The sequence below is a fragment of the Notamacropus eugenii genome, chromosome 4 (assembly GCF_028372415.1).
Source record: "Notamacropus eugenii isolate mMacEug1 chromosome 4, mMacEug1.pri_v2, whole genome shotgun sequence".
In the NCBI taxonomy this organism is placed as follows: domain Eukaryota; kingdom Metazoa; phylum Chordata; class Mammalia; order Diprotodontia; family Macropodidae; genus Notamacropus; species Notamacropus eugenii.
The window spans coordinates 24,453,187-24,471,490 of NC_092875.1; the positions used below are offsets into that span (position 1 = coordinate 24,453,187).

An 18,304-nucleotide genomic window follows, 5' to 3' on the forward strand; every position below is an offset into this window, starting at 1 on the left:
TCCTTATGGTACTGTCTTGGAAAAACTTAGTCTTTTGCCTTTTCTTGGGCCCTTCTCATTATCTGGCCCAGGAAACCATAGCTTTCCTCCACACCTCATCCAGTTTACTTTGTCAGGAGCTGCAGACACCAGGCAGCCCTTCCTGGTTAGGCATTTCTTTGCATGATCAAGAAATAGATTTGTCAGTGGGAGAGGTTAGCTGCCAGAAAATAGCTGAGTGACAACCTAAGGTTTCTATTTTTATAAATCTTTGGAAACTTTTCCCCTTCAAGTTTTAAAATTGGTAGTCATGTCAGTGCTCTTAAGAGGTTTGTTTCCACAGTTATTTTTTTAAACAGTTTTTATCCTCAGTACTGCATGAAATAGGCTTGTGTCAAAGACTGATGGTTAAAATCAATATTTTTGGTTTTGAAGAATGAGGTTTTTTTTCTTTAGAACCCCCATAACAGGTTTTATTATTACAAATCCTAAAATAATTTGTTGGACATTCATGAGAATTTCCCTGTCAAAATATTGTTTCTGGTAACCACGTTAACACTCCTTTTCACACATTTTAAAGCATTTCATTTTGTTTAAGTTCCATAAAAATATAACACCAACCTGTTGTAAATCCAAACATATGTCTTTGCTGATAATTGGTATTAATATGAGGCTTTAATACAAAGCTGTCTTAGTAGAACTGCTTAAAAAATACTTTCCACCTGTAAGTGAGTCTCATAATCATACATATGATGCACAAACCAACTAGCACCTGTCAGTTTTGTCTAGTTAAACACTAAATAAATACATATTTTGTGTTAAAGGGAACCACAGTTGGCCTTAGCCCAGTATACACACAACTCTATCAAGTTAGTTTATTTCTCTCCCACAATAGTGTTTTGTGTTGGCAGTTCATAGCAAGGACTGATGGATATTGCGCTGGAAATCTGAGCAGAGCCTCTGACCAGAGAGTGGGACGATTGGAAAGTGGAAGAGCAGGCTTTATTCCAGAGCTTCTTCATACTTTAGGGACTGAACTTTTTTATATATGTATGATCTAGTTCAGTAAGATTTTACCTCTGTGATGGAAGTCGTTGGTTTGCCATCACACCAAGGTAATGGTTCTCAGGCTGTTCACAGTGGTAGAATTCTTCAGTTCAAACAAAACTTTGGCGTAATCCTTGTAGTAAAATCTAAATCTTAAAAAAAATTGTTTTAGTGTCTAATAATAAACTAAAATAAAAGTTCATTTTTAAAAAACACCAAACTTTGTGTTTTAAAGTTCCTTGTGACACAATTTGAGAAACACAGCACCAGAACATTAGTCATAAAACAGTGACAGATGGTAGCAGAAGTACATGAGAAATACATAAGAAAGCAGCACAAATAGTGGGTAGAAAGCCAACCATAGAGTCAGGAAGACATGGGCTCCTGTGGTGTCTCCTCCCCCCGGCCCATCATGCTTGCAGATTGACTCTGGACAAAAGCACTCTCGATGCCCTATAGACAACTCCTGAAGATGTGTCATAGAACGTTACATTAGTCGAGGGAGGGAGTTTCTTCATCAGGAGCTGCCTATGCCAGTGAAATCATTGGTCTAACCACCACCACCACCTTACTTCCCCCACCTCTGCACCCCTCCAAGAAGAAGGGGAAGAAGTAATAAAGTAGTTGTTACTCCTCAGTCTCCTTGGCTGGATCCTCCTCCAGATCACACCTTCTAACCATAGGTTTTTTTCTGTCCTGGGCCCTCTTCTCTTCTCCCTCTGTGTTGATTCACTTGGTGATCTCGTGAGCTCCCGTGAATTTAATTACCATCCCTTTACTGGTGATTCTCAAATCTCTCTATCCTGCCCCAGTCTCCTTGCTGACCCCCAGTCTCGCATCTCCACCTCCCTTTGAGACATCTTGAACTAGGTTCTTGTCCTTGAGTGTGTTTTATTCACTGTCTTTATCAGAGTGGTGAAAACAGAGGTTGCACGTTTAGCATATACATGGATGACACAAAGCTGGTAGAGATCATTACCTTGGATAGTGGATTGGGGAACCCCTAGCCCCTCATTAGAATAAGCTCTCCTCTCATTATAATATTAATTCTGTCATTGCTAACCAATAATAGTTGATTTCTGTCTGTTGGGAACACCCACTCTCCAAGGGTATTTAAATATTTGGTGCCCTCCATGATTGGTCTTTATTTTATGAGAGAAAGCCAAATGACCATCATTTTATTAATTATTTGCTAGCTATAATTAATAAAATTGATCGTTAATTACCCGGGCAAAAAAAGATAGGAACAGGCCAGAATGTTAGGCCAAACCAAAAAAGGTAAAATGTAGAAGGTACAGTTGTGCAGTTTTGAACAAGGAAAGTACAGCTGGACTGAATTGCCTCCAAGCTCAGTATGTCAACAGTGTTGTGAAAAAGTGAGTGTAATCTTAGGTTCCACTAATATATAAGTATAGCGCCCAAAATGAGGATTAAAACGAACAAAAAATTCATTACAGCAAAAGAACTGAGTAGCGTCTATAAGTTCTTCCCTCAGAGCAAATTTGAATCCTACTTGAAAAGTGTGGTAGCAATTTGTATGGCTGTTGCCTATGAGAAAATGCCTGCCTAAGGCACAATCTGTGTTGAGTTCAAGTCCTCCTTGCCTGGTCTGGAGGGTAGACAAGAATGTTCTTGTTGTGTAGTTGGAAGGCCGACAGAGTCATGTTAAAGAACAGTCATCTCTGTGTCTCTCTTTGGCTTACTTTTAACAGGATATATGTTATTAGCACTTGCCCATAAAGCTGCCAGAAATAGGTATTTGACAGCAAAATAGTTATTAAAAACCAAGCATAGTTCTAAAAATCTTGGGGAGTGTACAATGTAAACTTGGGTGTGAGAGGCCTTTGTGGTAACTCTTTGTCTTATAAGGGCAAAGGGAAGGTATTGGGGATGGTGGGAGATGTAGTAAAGAATTTGCGGTTTGCCTGTGATTGTATAAACTATTTCAGCTGAGCAGATGACCTCTTGGCCAAGTCAGTGAGGACAGAGCCCTTGCTGACAGCTTCCTCTTACTGCCCTCTTGTCATGAGGCATTCCTTATCTATAACATGAAATTACTAGTACTTACACTATCTGATATAGAGGTTTGTAGCAAGGAAAGGGCTTTGTAAGTCGGAAGCTACATATATATATATATATATATATATATATATATATATATATATATATATATATATATATATATATATATAAAATCATGAATAATGAGCACTAAACTCTAGAAATTCCACCAAACTTTTTAATTCTCTAAATACATAGCATATAAAAATAGTTTGGTTTTAACACAGATGATGAACATAAATAAACCACAAAGGACCCACCTAAAAGGTCTGTTAAGCAAAAGAACCCGGGAGTCTTGTAATAGACAAGAGTTGTTCAGAAACTCAAGGGTACAGGCTTGCACCACCCATTCTGTCATGTTTAACTTAGCCAGCCAGGCAGCTGGTGTGAAATTGTTCTTCTGGATCTTCTTTGCTCTCAACAGGGTTTCCTAAACAGGCCTGTGAGTGTATCATTTTTTAGAGAAATCCTTATAAAAGTCATGGCACCTGAATGCCATACTATTTTTTATACTTGAAATATGTTTGTTTTTATAGCGTCAAAAGCAGTGCTGACATCATGGCTTTCTTTTGACCATTATAGCGTGTGGTGTCGTAGTGCATTTGGTGTCAGAATATCTAGGTTCAAATTCCAAATCTCTGAATTACAGCTTAAAGTCATTCATAGATATCACCCCCTCTCTGGGCCCCTACTCTTACACAGGGTTGGATTTAGAGCTGGAAAGCACCTTAGAAAGAGTTGTAAATCAAGGGTCCACACACTAGCTGCATTTTAGAAAAATATTCTGATGACCATACCTTATTAATATTGCCTTCCTTTGTAATCCTGCATTTTATCGTATACATTCACAAACTTTATTCTGAGAAGGGGCCCGTGGGCTTCACCACATTCCCAAGGGTTCCATGACACACACACTTAGCGCTCTAGTATCCAGTGCTATTCTTTCACGTGATGATTAAATTAGATAGTCTCTGAATCCTAACTCTTGCTGTTCCTTTCTGCATTCTTCTAGGGATAGATTTCCTATAAATATTTACCATTTGAGAAATCTACACCCCTAATTATATTCTTTTTTAAACACTTTACCATTTTTTGTTAAGAAAGCTCATGAAAATGTGTGAATTATAAAAAACAATATAAGTTGGGGGGCGGGGTTGGTTTGGGTTGGTTTTTGGTTGGTTTTGGTTTTTGGAATCCCAATTCTGGCTTGAAGTTTTCAAAACCTTCCTTGTCTCCGTCAAGAGTCTTTTGCCCAGATACTGTGTCATGGCACTGAAAGGCAGAACATAAAATGAGATGCAGCTTCGCTATCTGTTCACTGTAGGTATTTTAGAATGATATAGGTTAGAAATAATTCTTTGAAGCATGCTGTAGTGCAGGGGTATCAAGTTTGCAGCCCCCTTAGAGGCCTGAGTGCGGGGGAACCAGATTGCCATGCAATTGGGAAATAGTAAACGAAATAAATAAAAATAAATACGGTGGTGTAGAGAGAGGTGGAGCCGGCATTGGAGCGTTGGAGAATCGTCACGCTAGGGAGCAGGAGGAAGAAAGCCTAGCAGAAGAGGTGATGGGTCAGAGAAGTGAGGAGAGGGCAGCAGCATCTTTGAGAGGAGACAGTGTTGTCGGATGCCCCAAAGAACAAGGTTTTCTGAAGGCTGAGCAAAAGCCATTCGATTTGGAAATGAAGTCGCTGGTGACCTTGCAGGATGAGGGGTGGAGAGAGAAGCCAGCAAAGAATTGTGGAGTGTCTGCTGAGGAAATGCATGCAGACTATTCTTTGTCCAAGCAGAGATGTGAAAGAGAGCAGAGAAAGTGGAACAGTGGAGTGTTTGTAATTTTTTTAGACCAGAGATCAGATCAGTTGTATTTGTAGGCTGAGGAGAAGAAGCCAGGAGGAATGAAGGAAAAAGTCTTCATGAAGTGCTTGTTGTTTATACGGTGCTCTGCTGAGCTCTGGAGCACCATGAGCATCAGAATGTGAGCTTGAGGGTAAAGACTGTCTTCTCTCTGCAGATACGCTGTAAGCACTTCACTCATCCATTCTCAAGTTTTTGGTGTTTCGGTTCTGGAAGGTTAAATGACTTGTTCAGTGTCCCAGTTTAGAAGTAGCCGAGCTAGGGTTGAAACATTCCTGTCTCATTTCTGCTCTGCCATTCTGCCTGACATGTCTATAACATATTCATGGAAATCAAGTTCTTTGTGATGACATTATCATCTGGTGCTCTGTCCACTGTGCCACTGAGCTGCCATTAACAACTTTAATAGTTGGGTGCTGTAGACAACTCCTGACCGCAAGAAGTTCATAATCAAATATGGGAGGCAGCGTGCAAATAGATATATACAAAGCAAGCTCTGTACAGGATAAATAGGAAATGATTAACAGAGGGAAGGCACTAGAATTACGAGGGGTTGGGGAAGGCTTCCTGTAAAAGGTGGGATTTTAGCTGGGACTTCAAGGAGACTAGGGAGGTCAGCTAGAGAAAATGCCCAGAACCAAGAATGGAGTGTCCTGTTTATGGAAGAGCCAGAAGGCCACTGTCCCTGAGTCCCTGAGAGTAAAGAGTATGAAGACTGAAAAGGTAGAAGGGGACTGGGTGGGTGATATAAGTCGCAGAAACCTGAAAGAGCACCAGACCTAGTGTCAGAAGACTTGTCTTGAGTTCAAATGCAGCCAGCCCATTTCTAAAAGGGCTGTTTTTCATGAAACAGATTATTGAACAATATCAGTTTTGAACAGGGAAAAGAGCCCAAAAACAAATGCAAAGAGTTGAGAGAATGAAAGGGAACTTAAGGATGGAATGTTCTACCAAGTTATCAAAAATTTTCAGTGGGAATGTCTTGGTTTAAGATCTAGTTTTGGAAATAGTCAAAGGATTATTTCTAAAGACTGAGGACCCCAGAAGAGATCTTTGAGAATCTCAGTGAAGCTCCTCTGCTGCTAAGTAGACACTCCTATAAAATACTAACTGTGAAATGGAAAAAAGCAAAGCCTTGGAACCTTGAAGAAAACATCCTCTTGAGAAGTACTCGCCACAAGGAAACTTGGAAGAAAACTAATGGAGCCCATCTAAACATGTGAGATCGGCTTGAAAATGGGTCAGATTTCTGGCAGCAAGAGCTCTCTTAAGGCTGTGAAGAACATGTGTGAACAGTCTTTCAAAGAAGGTAAACATCATTCTAGAAAGAAATAAATGTACGGATTCAGATTGAGACTGTACTGTAAATTGAGGCTGTAAATTGAGACAAACAGCAATGTAAAAGTCTTCAGGAAATAAGGTTGTGCTGGGGCATGGAACCATTCTACCCGAACCAGACTCCTTGTGCATTATATGTGCCAGGCAGCCACCCACCCTGTTTAGAGACCTCAACCAGGGGAGCCCCCTGCGTCTCATGGCGGCTCACTCTCCTTTAGGAGCACTCATTTTTATCAAGCAGAGGGACTCCTCTTCCAGTGACATCCAATCCCACACTCTCCTGTCCCGTGGCTTCTTTTTGTGCTGGGGTCCCCATCCCAGGTCATTCAGCTGATGTTTCTAGGGTGCAGACTTAATGCCATTCATCACCTGGTTGCTTCCCTTGAAAACTCTCCAGCCTTCTTAAACATGTAGAAAGAGCATCCTTTGTGTAGCAGGCATAGTAAGGAGGGGAATTAGTGAGGGAATAAGCATTTATATAGCGCCTACTATGTGCCAGACACCAAGTGCTTCATAAATGTTTCATTTGATCCTCTCAACGACCAAGGTATATGCTAGTATTGTTCCCATTTTACAAGTGAGGAAGCTGAGGCAGACAGGTTAAGTGACTTGCCCAGGATCTGAGGCTGTATTTGAGCTCAGGTCTTCCTGACTTCAGCTACCTAGCTACCTAGATGGCCCAAAAGTATTGTAACCGAGGAAAAGGACAGGGGAAACATTGCCCTCTTTTTATATTCTTTCCTTACTGTTAACTCATGGAGCCTGCCATCCCCTTGCACTCCCAGGTTTGGAGTTGAGGTTTCTCTTTCCCTGCTTCTCTCTCTCTCTCTCTCTCTCTCTCTCTCTCTCTCTCTCCCCCCCCCCCCCCCGCTCCTCCTCCTCCCCCTCCTTCCCCCCTCCCTCACCCACCTCAAACTGTTAGCTAATCACTTCTCCCATCTTGTTCTTATGAAGTCAACTTTTTGGTCTTAAATGTAAGACTTTTCATTTATCCCTATAAAATACCTTGTTTGATTCAGCTCAAGACTTTTTTGGATTCTAACTTTGACTTCCTGTGTGTTATCTTTCCATCTCAGCTTTGTGCCATCTGCAAATTTGAAAAAAAACAAAACAAAAAACATGCTTTTATCCGAGTCATTGAGAAAGATGCTGAAGATCACAAGGCCTGGCAGAGATCCCTAGGGCACAGAGTCCTCCTGCCTTTAGGGAGCAACACTCTGGCAGAGAGAAAAGACATGAACATGTGAAAAATCAAGTCAGAATTAAATTACTGCATGAGACAGTAAAGGAGACCAGACATGACGTTCCAGTTGTATTTGCTGTAGGTGGAACTGAGAAGCAGTCCAGCCCTTCTGGAAATCAGTCACAGGTCCTGTGCCTTTGGAGATAGCCACTCACCTGTTTTCTCTCAAGCTAATTACAGCCACCATGTTGCCTTCTGTTCCACAAGAACATTGTGAGATATTTCAGCAAATGCTTTGTTAAAATCCAGGTAAACTGGAGTATATCTACAGTTCCCTTGTCTTCCAGTGTAGTAACCTTGTCAAAAAAGGGGAAAAAAGATTAGTTTTCTTGATGAAGGTATTTTGGCTCAATATCATGAGATAGTTACACACTCTGTAGACCAGTCTCTTTAATAATACTTGCTCTAATTTTGCCTGCAATTGACACCTCAGCTTAGTGGACTGTAATTTGTAGGTTCCATTCTTTTCATGTTATTATAAATGGAAGCTTTTGCCAATTTATAGGTCTTTGGTATCACTCTTGTTCTTGAGGGGTAGTGATAGAGTTCACAAAATGTCAAAGAGGAGGCCAGCATCCCTGTATCACAGAGTAACAGGGAGAATGGAGGCAGTGTAAGATTTAAAAAGACTGAGGAAACAGGGAGAGGTCCAGGTTAATAAGGCTTTTGAAAGACACAGAGGATTTTATCTTTGTTCCTAGAAATAGGAAGCCACTGGAATTTATCACTTATGAAGGTGATATGGTCAGACCTGTGCTTGAAGATCTCTGACAGCTGACCAGAGGATGGAATGGAATGGGGAGACCAGCCAGTGGCCTACTGCAGTAGTCAACAAGGTGTGAGGTGATGAGGGCCTGCGCCAGGGATCAGTGTCAGAAGAGAGAAGGGAATATGTGAGCGGTGTTGCAAACGTAAAATCGACAGACCCTGGCAGCAGGTTAGACACTTAGGGGGATCAGGGAAAGGTGACAGAAAGTGAGGAGGTGAGGCTGAGGTAGGAATAATTGGAATAATTTCCCAGCATATTCTGCCCTGGTTGGAAAACTGAAATCTCTGTGCTGGGTGTCATGGGGTGCAGCATCATGAAGTCATGATATCATGAGTCAATAAGTAAGCAAGTCAATACCATGATATTTATTTACCTGCTATTATGGTATCAAATGCCTCCATTCACAGATAGAAGACTTCAGTTCGATTAATTTAAGTCAAACTTATTTTGTGCAAACTTGGAGAATCATTTTAGAGATAATCTATCAGTACACAGTAAAAGTTAGAAAAATAGGCACACCCTTTGACTCAATAATTCCAGTACTAGTAATATACAGTGAAGGTGTTACCAAAACAGAGAGATGTGTGTTCAGAGATTTCACAGCAGCATTGCATGCATTTTCCAAAAATATGAGCCAGAATAATGGCCATGTGATGATAGATGAGGATGAATGGTAGAAAAACCCCTAGGACAGCTGGAGATCAGCCATCCTTTCTTATAACTATATGGAGGCATATGTGAGAACTTGATGACTCAGTATTTATGGAATAGCCACTATGTGCTAGGTACTTTTGAGGCTACAAAAATATAAGATACAACCCTTGGCCTTCAAGGAATTTGGCTGGCTGGTTGGTTGGTGTTGTCTTTTGTTCCCAAAGAGGACCAGAATGACGTTACTGTGCTAGAGTCACATTACAAGGTATTCAGCTGTGGCCGATCAGACCAGTACAAGCTTGGAATGTTCTACCACAGGTCAGGCACAGTTAGCCTATGTGAACACTTGGGGTGGATTCTCCAGATGTGCGCATCCTGAGTTTCTTTTAAGCTATTTCAGTTCTGCTTTGAGGAACTTAGGTTGGTTGGAGAGATAAAATTACAGTACATGAAACAACTGTAAAACCTTCACGTGGTGATACTTTTAAAAACAGGTGACCCGACTGTATGGAGTTAGAAAAGCGATCATTTAGTCTTGGTTAAAGTCATCAGGACAGAATTCTGGGAGAAGATGCCGCTGCACCTGGCCCTTGGTGGATGGGTTAGGTCTAGATAGATGGAAAAGAAGAAAAACATCTGATATCTAGGAAACAGCCTCAGCAGGTGGGATTGAGCAAAGGCATCTTTGGGGGTTAGTGAGGAGGTCTGTCCTTCCAGGGAGTAACAGCTACGAGGTTCTTAGATAAATGGTGGACTTCAGAGGTAAAAATGACTAAAAATCATCGATGAGAAGAGAAATAGCAGCCAGCAAGAGACGAAGCAATAGCAAAATCCAGGGACTTAAAATTTCCTTTGTTTGTACTTCTAGAAAAGAGGTGGTTTTTTTCTAGTGGATTTTGAGTCAGGAGCACCTGTATTCCAGGCCTGCCCCTGAATCAGTTACTTAACTTCTGCACATCCTGAGCACCTTTCTGAAACATTTGAAGTTAGAGAATGGTTGCTAACTTGCAGTTTGGTGGAGGAAAGTTGCCTACACAGTTCAATCACAGTTTCAAACCCCCCAAAGTCATGGAGCTCATTTCTTTTGAGAGGTGACTTTTTCTTTTTTTTAATTTTAATTTATTTAAGTTTTCAACATTCATTTCCACAAAATTTTGGGTTCCGGATTTTCTCCCCATTTCCCTCCCCCCACCCCAAAACGCCAAGCATTCTAATTGCCCCTATCACCAATCTGCCCTCCCTTCTAACATCCCTCCCTTCCCTTATCCCCATCTTCTCTTTTGTCCTGTAGGGCCAGATAACTTTATATACTCCATTACCTGTATTTCTTATTTCCTAGTTGCAAGAACAGTATTCGACAGTTGTTCCTAAAACTTTGAGTTCCAACTTCTCTTCATCCCTCCCTCCCCACCCATTCCCTTTGGGAAGGCAAGCAATTCAATATAAGCTACATATGTGTAGTTTTGCAAATGACTTCCATGATAGTCGTGTTGTGTAAGACTAACTATATTTCCCTCCATCCTATCCTGTCCCCCATTGCTTCTATTCTCTCTTTTGACCCTGTCCCTCCCCAAGAGTGTTGACTTCAAATTGCTCCCTCCTCCCACTGCCCTCCCTTCCATCATCCCCCGCACCCTGCTGATCCCCTTCTCCCCCACTTTCCTGTATTGTAAGATAGGTTTTCATACCAAAGTGAGTGTGCTTTTTTATTTCTTCCTTTAGTCAAATGTGATGAGAGTAAGCTTCATGTTTTTCTCTCACCTCCCCTGTTTTTCCCTCCACTGAAGTCTTTTGCTTCCCTCTTTTATGAGAGATAATTTGCCACATTCCTTTTCTCCCTTTCTCCTCCCAATATATTTCTCTCTCACCGCTTAATTTCATTTTTTTAAGATATGATCCCATCCTATTCAATTCACCCTGTGCTCTGTGTGTGTGCGTAAATAGTTCAACTTTAGTAAGTCCCTTATGACTTCTCTTTGCTATTTACTTTTTCATGCTTCTCTTCATTCTTGTGTTTGAAAGTCAAATTTTCTTTTCAGCTCTGGTCTTTTCATCAAGAATGCTTGAAAGTCCTCTGTTTCATTGAAAGACCATTTGTTCCCCTGAAGTATTATACTCAGTTTTGCTGGGTAGGTGATTCTTGGTTTTAGTCCTAGTTCCTTTGACTTCTGGAATATCCTATTCCATGCCCTTCAGTCCCTTAATGTAGAAGCTGCTAGATCTTGTGTTATCTTGATTGTATTTCCACAATACTTGAATTGTTTCTTTCTAGCTGCTTGCAATATTTTCTCCTTGACCTGGGAACTCTGGAATTTGGCCACAATGTTCCTAGGAGTTTCTCTTTTTGGATCTCTTTCAGGAGGTGATCAGTGGATTCTTTCAATATTTATTTTGCCCCCTCATTCTAGAATGTCGGGGCAGTTTTCCTTGATAATTTCATGAAAGATGATGTCTAGGCTCTTTTTTTGATCATGGCTTTCAGGGAGTCCCATAATTTTTAAATTGTCTCTCCTGGATCTATTCTCCAGGTCAGTTGTTTTTCCAATGAGATATTTCACATTATCTTCCATTTTTTCATTCTTTTGGTTTTGCTTTGTGATTTCTTGGTTTCTCATAAAGTCATTAGCCTCCATGGGTTCCATTCTAATTTTGAAAGAACTGTTTTCTTCAGTGAGCTTTTGAATCTCCTTTTCCATTTGGTTAATTCTGCTTTTGAAAGCATTCTTCTCCTCATTGGCTTTTTGAACCTCTTTTGCCAGTTGAGTTAGCCTATTTTTCAAGGTGTTATTTTCTTCAGCATTTTTTTGGGTCTTCTTTAGCAAAGTGTGGACCTGCTTTTCATTCTTTTCTTGCATCTCTCTCATTTCTCTTCCCAGTTTTTCTCCACCTCTCTTACTTGATTTTCACAATCCTTTTTGAGCTTTTCCATGGCCTGAGACCATTGGATATTTATTTTGGATGTTTGGGATACAGAAGCCTTGACTTGTATGTCTTTCCCTGATGGTAAGCATTGTTCTTCCTCATCAGAAAGGATGGGAGGATATATCTGTTCACCAAGAAAGCAACCTTCTGTGGTCTTATTTTTTGTCCCCTTTTTTGGGCATTTTCCCAACCAGTTAGTTGACTTTTGGATCCTTTGTCAAGAGTAGGCTATGCTCTGGGAATCTGTAAAATCTCAGTTCCTCCAAGGTGGCGCAGTCAAGTGTGTACACTGGTCTGGGAGTAGGAAGAGATTTTTGTGCCCAGAATCTTAGCAGTTACCTCTCCACAGCCACCTGGCCTCCAGTTTCGCCAAGCCAGCACTGGGAGGCTGGGATTCAGTCAAGCTGTGGGGGCAGGGCTGCCATTCAGTTCGAGACAAAGACCAACTCAGGGCCTCTACAGGGGGCTGAGGTAATATTCAGCTCCTCAGTGCCCCCAGGAGTTTTATGATCCAACAGTGGATGTGGGCTTCTGTAGGGGCTGAGATGGGAACTGCTGCCACCCGCCCAATGTGGCCTCTGTGGACCGCTGCCTGAGGCCGGAGCTATGGGAAGGCCCTTCTCCCTTCCGGGCCAGCTGAAAAAACTCTGCCTTTGGCACCTGTGGGTTGAGGGATCTGCGGACCACTGCTGCTTGGACTGGGGATTTGCTGCCACTGCGACTAGAGATTCTGCCCCCGATGCGTTCTCCTCCCAGAGTTGCGCCGCACCGTGCAGCCAAGGCTGGGCTGGGTTCTGCTCTGCGTCTGGTGCAACAGACGTTTCCCGTGGGCCTTTCAGGTCACCCTGGGCTGAAAGTCTCCTCCACTCTGCTGTTCTCCACTTGTGCTCCACATTTGTTGAGAGTCCCTCTCTACAGGTATTTTATGGACTGTGTGGGGGAGCCTGCCTTTGTGTCTTTCTGCTCCGCCCCCCAGAGAGATGACTTTCTGGTGGGACATTCATCATTTCAGTCAATGGACTTTTATTAAGCATCTGCTGAAATACATTAAAACCCCACAGCAGGGATGAGAGGGACCAAGGTAGCTGGCGTCTGTGTGACAGACTTGGTTGGATTTTAAGTGTGAATTTTTTAAACTTCATTTCAGCAAGTAGATGACATCATCATTTGTGGACTTACAGATTTATTCTGCAGGTTGAAGGCAAAAACCCTACTTTTTAAATGCATTTTGATCATAAATTTCAGTGATAATTATCCTGTTGGTTGTTAAATAACCTGTTTTGTAATTCTTAAAAACCAGAATCTTGTAGAGCTGCATGGCTATATTGTTTCCCTTTTGTCTCTCTAGGGCCTATTCCCTGGTGGATTCCAGTCAGGTGTCAACGTTTCTGATTTCTATTCTCCTCATCGTCTATGGCAGCTTCAGGTAATGAACTTTCTAAAAACTTTTCTGCTTTCAGTTTTTTAAAGAATAGATATTTTCTATGGAAATGTGGGGACCAAGTCAATGTTAGGTCTTGTAAATAGAAGATGGATCTTGAAGGCCTCATCTGACACTTAGGACGGTGTCAGGAATCTCTGAACCCAAGTACTGCAGCACCACACTACTCCCTTACCTTTCACACCTTGAGGCAGTCAATTTTGCTGAGGGGGGAGGTGGGGAACGGTACGTTTCTGTTTTCCACAGGCTTCAGGCTGACCTCCATAGTTCTAGAATGGAAGAAGTAACTTGGAGAATTTCTCACGGAATTTCCTGATCACTGTTTGATCTCTTAAGAACTTCAGGGTTTTGCTAGAGTGGGTATGTGGGATCTGGGACAGCATGTCTCCTGTTTAGCCATCTTGACCCAGAAGTCCTAGTGTCTCAAAATATGTCAGTACGTTGTTCACTAGGTACAGATCTCACAGGGACCAGCTGTTAAACTAGTGTGTGTAAAATGACTTTCAGACCGTGCACTTCATATATGCCGACTCATTTCTGCCTCTTGGCCACTGTCGTTGTGAACATGGAATGAAGCAAAGGGCCATTTCGTGTATTTTCTTGGTTTCATTGACTACCAGGGTCCCCCCTGCTGTGAATGAGCCTCTCTGTGCAAAGCTGGTCTGCTTCTGGAACCCTTGACTGCCCTGGAGCCATGTTTGAGGCCTGGTCTGCCAGCTTAACCTTCGAGTGCTCAGGGTCACTTCCATGCTATGATGAGGCATCAGAGAAAAGTTTTATGGAAGAGAAATCTATATAGAAGATCATAGGATAAAAACCAGTGAAATTCATTAGTTCTTCCAGAAGTAGGATAGCCACATGTTCTCTAAAGTTGAATAATCTAATAAAGGATGAGTAACATAGGGGTGGGGGATGCGGGCAGGGATTAGCCAAAAAGTAGAGAACATTTTTTTTATCATGTCCATTGAAATGGCCATGTAGCCGTTTCTGCTGTTATTTGCTTTTTAGGTTTTTTTTTTCATTGTTAATGGGAGGGGGCGTAACTACAGGAAAAGATTGTGGTTGTGGGCTCTTCATTTTTTTCCTCCAGACAAAGCAGGCAGCTATTCATTATTAGTCTTAGTATAGATTTTAGAATAAAAAACTAGTTTACTGTGGGAGGAAGGGGGGAAATGGGACTCGAAGCATTGCCTAAGAAAATTAAATTAGCAGGTGCTTAGTTGTTCTATGATAGGAGTCTCCTTTGATGATTAAAGGGAAAGTAAAGCCAGATTCAGTGAACAAAACAGAAATATTTATTATAGAGAAGCCTCCTGGTCTAATGACAGAGACCCTGAACTTGTAATCATTAGAGAGGGAGGCTCAGCTTAGGCTTCTCAGCATTTAGGGGCAGCTAGGTGGTGCAGTGGATAGAGCACCAGTGCAGGAGTCAGGAGGACCTGAGTTGAAATGTGACCTCAGATACTTGACACTCACTAGCTGTGTGACCTTGGGCAAGTCACTTAACCCCAATTGCCTCATCCTGGGTCATCTCCAGTCATCCTGATGAATATCTGGTCACTGGATTCAGAAGGCTCTGGAGAAGAAGTGAGGCTGGTGACCTGCACAGCCCTCCCTCATTCAAAACAAAGTCAAGTGCAAGTCATGTCATCATTTCTCTGATGGCATGATCTTCTTTGGCAATGAAGGACGAACACATACACACACACACACACACACACACACACACACACACACACGCTCAGCATTTATCAATGACTCATTCAGGGCCCCTTAGGAGCCTCTCACACTTGGTTTTGTCATCGGTGAACTAACAAGAAGAACTGCAGCTTCAACTTCATTGAGTTTTTAAGATAATTATGCAAAATACTTCATAAAACCTAAGTGTTTCATACATGTTAACTGCTGTTAGTTTTTCTTTAATGAATTCTTTAAAAAGATAGGAATGGTAGAGTGGCAAGTTAAGTAGTGAGAGATCAGTCTGGAGAAAGAGACTTTGATCCTGTAGTGTTTGTAACTAAATCCTGGTGAATGAAGTAACAAGTGAGACAAATACAGACACCAGGTGGAGGTGTACTGCTTGGTACTTCTTCGGCTGGTAAGATGAAGTTAGGCAGAGCAGGATTTAGCCTGGGAGCTGGAGGTTTCCTCCCTGTTAGAGACAGTCAGAAATCCCAGAGCTCATTTCATTCAGGTTGCCACTAACTAGTTAACTAAGTGACTGACAAGAAGAAACAGTAGTAAAAGAGAAGGGACACTAGCTTCCCAGAGCGTGTGCCTCCATCCCCAGTAGGGCCCTGGCCTCTGGAGTCTTCAGCCTTAGCAGGCCACAGGAAACTCCCTGAGACCATAAGTTGCTTCCTCCTGATGAAATCACGGGTCTAGCATTTCTGTTTGTGTTGTTGTTCAAAGAGTTCTGTAGACCAGTACTGTGAGTTCGGAGGAAAGCAAAGCCACTCTCCATTGGGGAGATTGGATGTTTAAGAAAAGGGGTGACTAGAATTGATTTCGTTCCTGCAAAAATACAAAGTAACAGAATTTGAGAGTTAGAAGGAATTTCAAGGGCCATTGAGTCAAACACATAAACCCAAGGAACCCCACTATAACATATGCAACAAGTGGTCATCCAGCCTTGAAGACAGACCTTCAAGGAGGGGGAAAGGAGACCATTGCCTCTCAAGGCGTTTACTAACATCGAGTGTACGTTTCGTCTTTTGATCTCCCCCAGCCCCAGCTCCTGGTTCTTCCCTGATTGGGGGCAGAGTGCAGTGGTCCTGTCACTGCCCCTGCCTCTGAGGGAAGCCTGACTTCCCTAAGCTTAGGATCCACTAAAGGCCCCAGAACTTTTTCAGAACACCTACCATGCCACTGTGCAGGCCTCTTTTGTTGTGTTTTATTTTTTTTCCCCAAGTAGAAGACTTTATGTTGATCCTGAGAGCTGAACACTCTAGCCTGTGGAAGTCCTTTTGGATCCCGACTTTTGTCAGCTACAGATAGGATGAGCACGCCATGAAGGCCTTTGTCCCCACCATTAATAGAGATTAACTAGGCCGGGGTCAAGCACAGATCTTGCTTTTCAGAATTGTAACAGGTAGTGAGTGTGGGGGAGGAGGGGGGAGGGGGAAACACTCCTAGCAGCAAGATCTAGGGGTGGCAGTGGGTGTGTGTGGCTCTGGCGTGCTGGCATCAGCCGGTGAATCTTCCTTGGAGAAGAGAGTTTAGGTTCTCTTCAGGAGGTCCACATGAGGGGATCGCAGAACAAGAAGACAAATAACTTCAGCCTTCCAGGGTTTTTACTATAATTCTTATTTGGAAAAACAGATCCCCAAGAAGCTAAATTGTTTTGGGTAGTTAGTTTTATACCTTAAGCCAGAGGCTGGCAAAGTATAGCCTGCCAGTTAGTTGCTTGAAAGCTAAGAATGATTTTTACATTTTTAAATAAAGTTTTATTGTATTTTAAAATGTAAAAACCCTTCTTAATTCGAGGGCCTGCAGAAACAGACTTGCTGACCCTTATATTAGTCTATAAGACCCAGAACTTTCTTTTTCTGAGACCAAGTTTCTATATTTCACTCAGGTTGAAAGTGCAGTGGCCACTCTTGCTACAGCTGGACAGCACAGAGGCTTTAATCTTCTCCATTTTTCTGACGTGAGCTAGTTGACCTTTTCTCACTCCCTAGGCAACCTGGTGGCCCTTCCCTCCAGAGAGCTTGCCCACCCCCCCCAAACCGCCATGTTGGTGCCAGGCTTGCTGGGATATTCAATCTACAAATCCTGAAATCCAGCCATCTAATGCCCTCCTGCTGCAGTAGCAGACCTGCAGTGGCATGCCCCACTGTGGCTGACCAGGCAGAGAACTTTGAAGAAAGAGGCTGTCTGTGATAACAAAATTTATTTTTTTAATTTCATGTAGAATAGATCCACTTAAAATTCATTTAAGACTTTTATTGGAAGATATGGTATACTTTCTGAATTGAATAAAATTGAACACTTCCTTTAATGTAACTCATTAGATTCCATAACATTACTATCCAGTTCTTTGAAATTTTGTTAGAATGTTGCTTGTTTTGTAATTATACTAAAAGGTTTTGCCTCTTTGCTGTTAAAAACAGTGCTGAGTTTGAGTTTAAAGAGGAGACTTAATTAAGATCAAAAGTCTTACAGGTTTTTCACTCCAGTTTTAAGGGAATGCCTGTCTCGTTGGGGAAGATTTATTAAGTTGTTTTGCTATGCTAAAATTAAATACATTTGTAATTATACATGAACTGGAAGGCTACAGCTTCCTCCTGTCACCTGGTTGGTAAAGCTCGTTGCGTTTTGTAGACAGAAGGGTTTTAGTAAGTCAGTAAAGAGAAATTTTACGTGAGTTTTTCTTTCTCAGTCCCCATGTCCTGTGTTCAAATTATCCCCTGAATGCTCTGTAACCATTTTCTGAGCATGCTAATAGTGATATGACGTTTAATATAGCCTTATTTCTTTTTTTCCACTTAATAGTATTTTATTTTTTCCGGTTTTCACTGTTCACTTTTATAAGATCTTGAGTTCCAATTTCCTTTCTCCCCTCCCTTCGCCCCTCCCCAAGTTGGTAGTCAGTATGATATAGGCTATACATGTATAATGATATTAAACATATTTCCACATTCATAATGTTATGAAAGAAGAATCAGAACAAAAGGGAAAAACCACGAGAAAGGGAAAAACAACAAAAAATTAAAATAGCATGCTTCGATCTACATTCAGACTCCTTAGTTCTTTCTCTGGAAACATCCTTATTCCTAAAGATGTAAACCTTCCTGGTAGGTGAAAAAGAACTCTCTGGGGTTCTGAGCAACTAAAGTATGCATTAAATCAGAAAAGGAGGTCCAGTATTTAGCAAATGACTGTCTCTCTGTCCCTTCCCTGGCACTTGATCTTCTTGTGGCTTGGTTTACAGCTTGACATTTTTGGGAAGTAAGAAATACCTCCTGTAGAGAAAAAATTCCTTAGAAAAAAGC

The 18,304-nt window shown here is 41.8% G+C and overlaps 1 protein-coding gene across 4 annotated transcripts in view; it reads left to right on the forward strand.

Annotated features, from left to right (window-relative positions):
• The window catches only part of SPPL3 (signal peptide peptidase like 3), a 139,435-nt gene that overhangs the window by 73,747 nt on the left and 47,384 nt on the right, over positions 1 to 18,304 (forward strand). For all 4 annotated transcript variants that reach the window (XM_072600248.1, XM_072600249.1, XM_072600251.1 and 1 more), the window contains exon 2: positions 13,218 to 13,295. In XM_072600248.1, the coding sequence (XP_072456349.1) occupies positions 13,218 to 13,295 (78 nt within the window). The remainder of the gene's footprint in view (positions 1 to 13,217; positions 13,296 to 18,304) is intronic.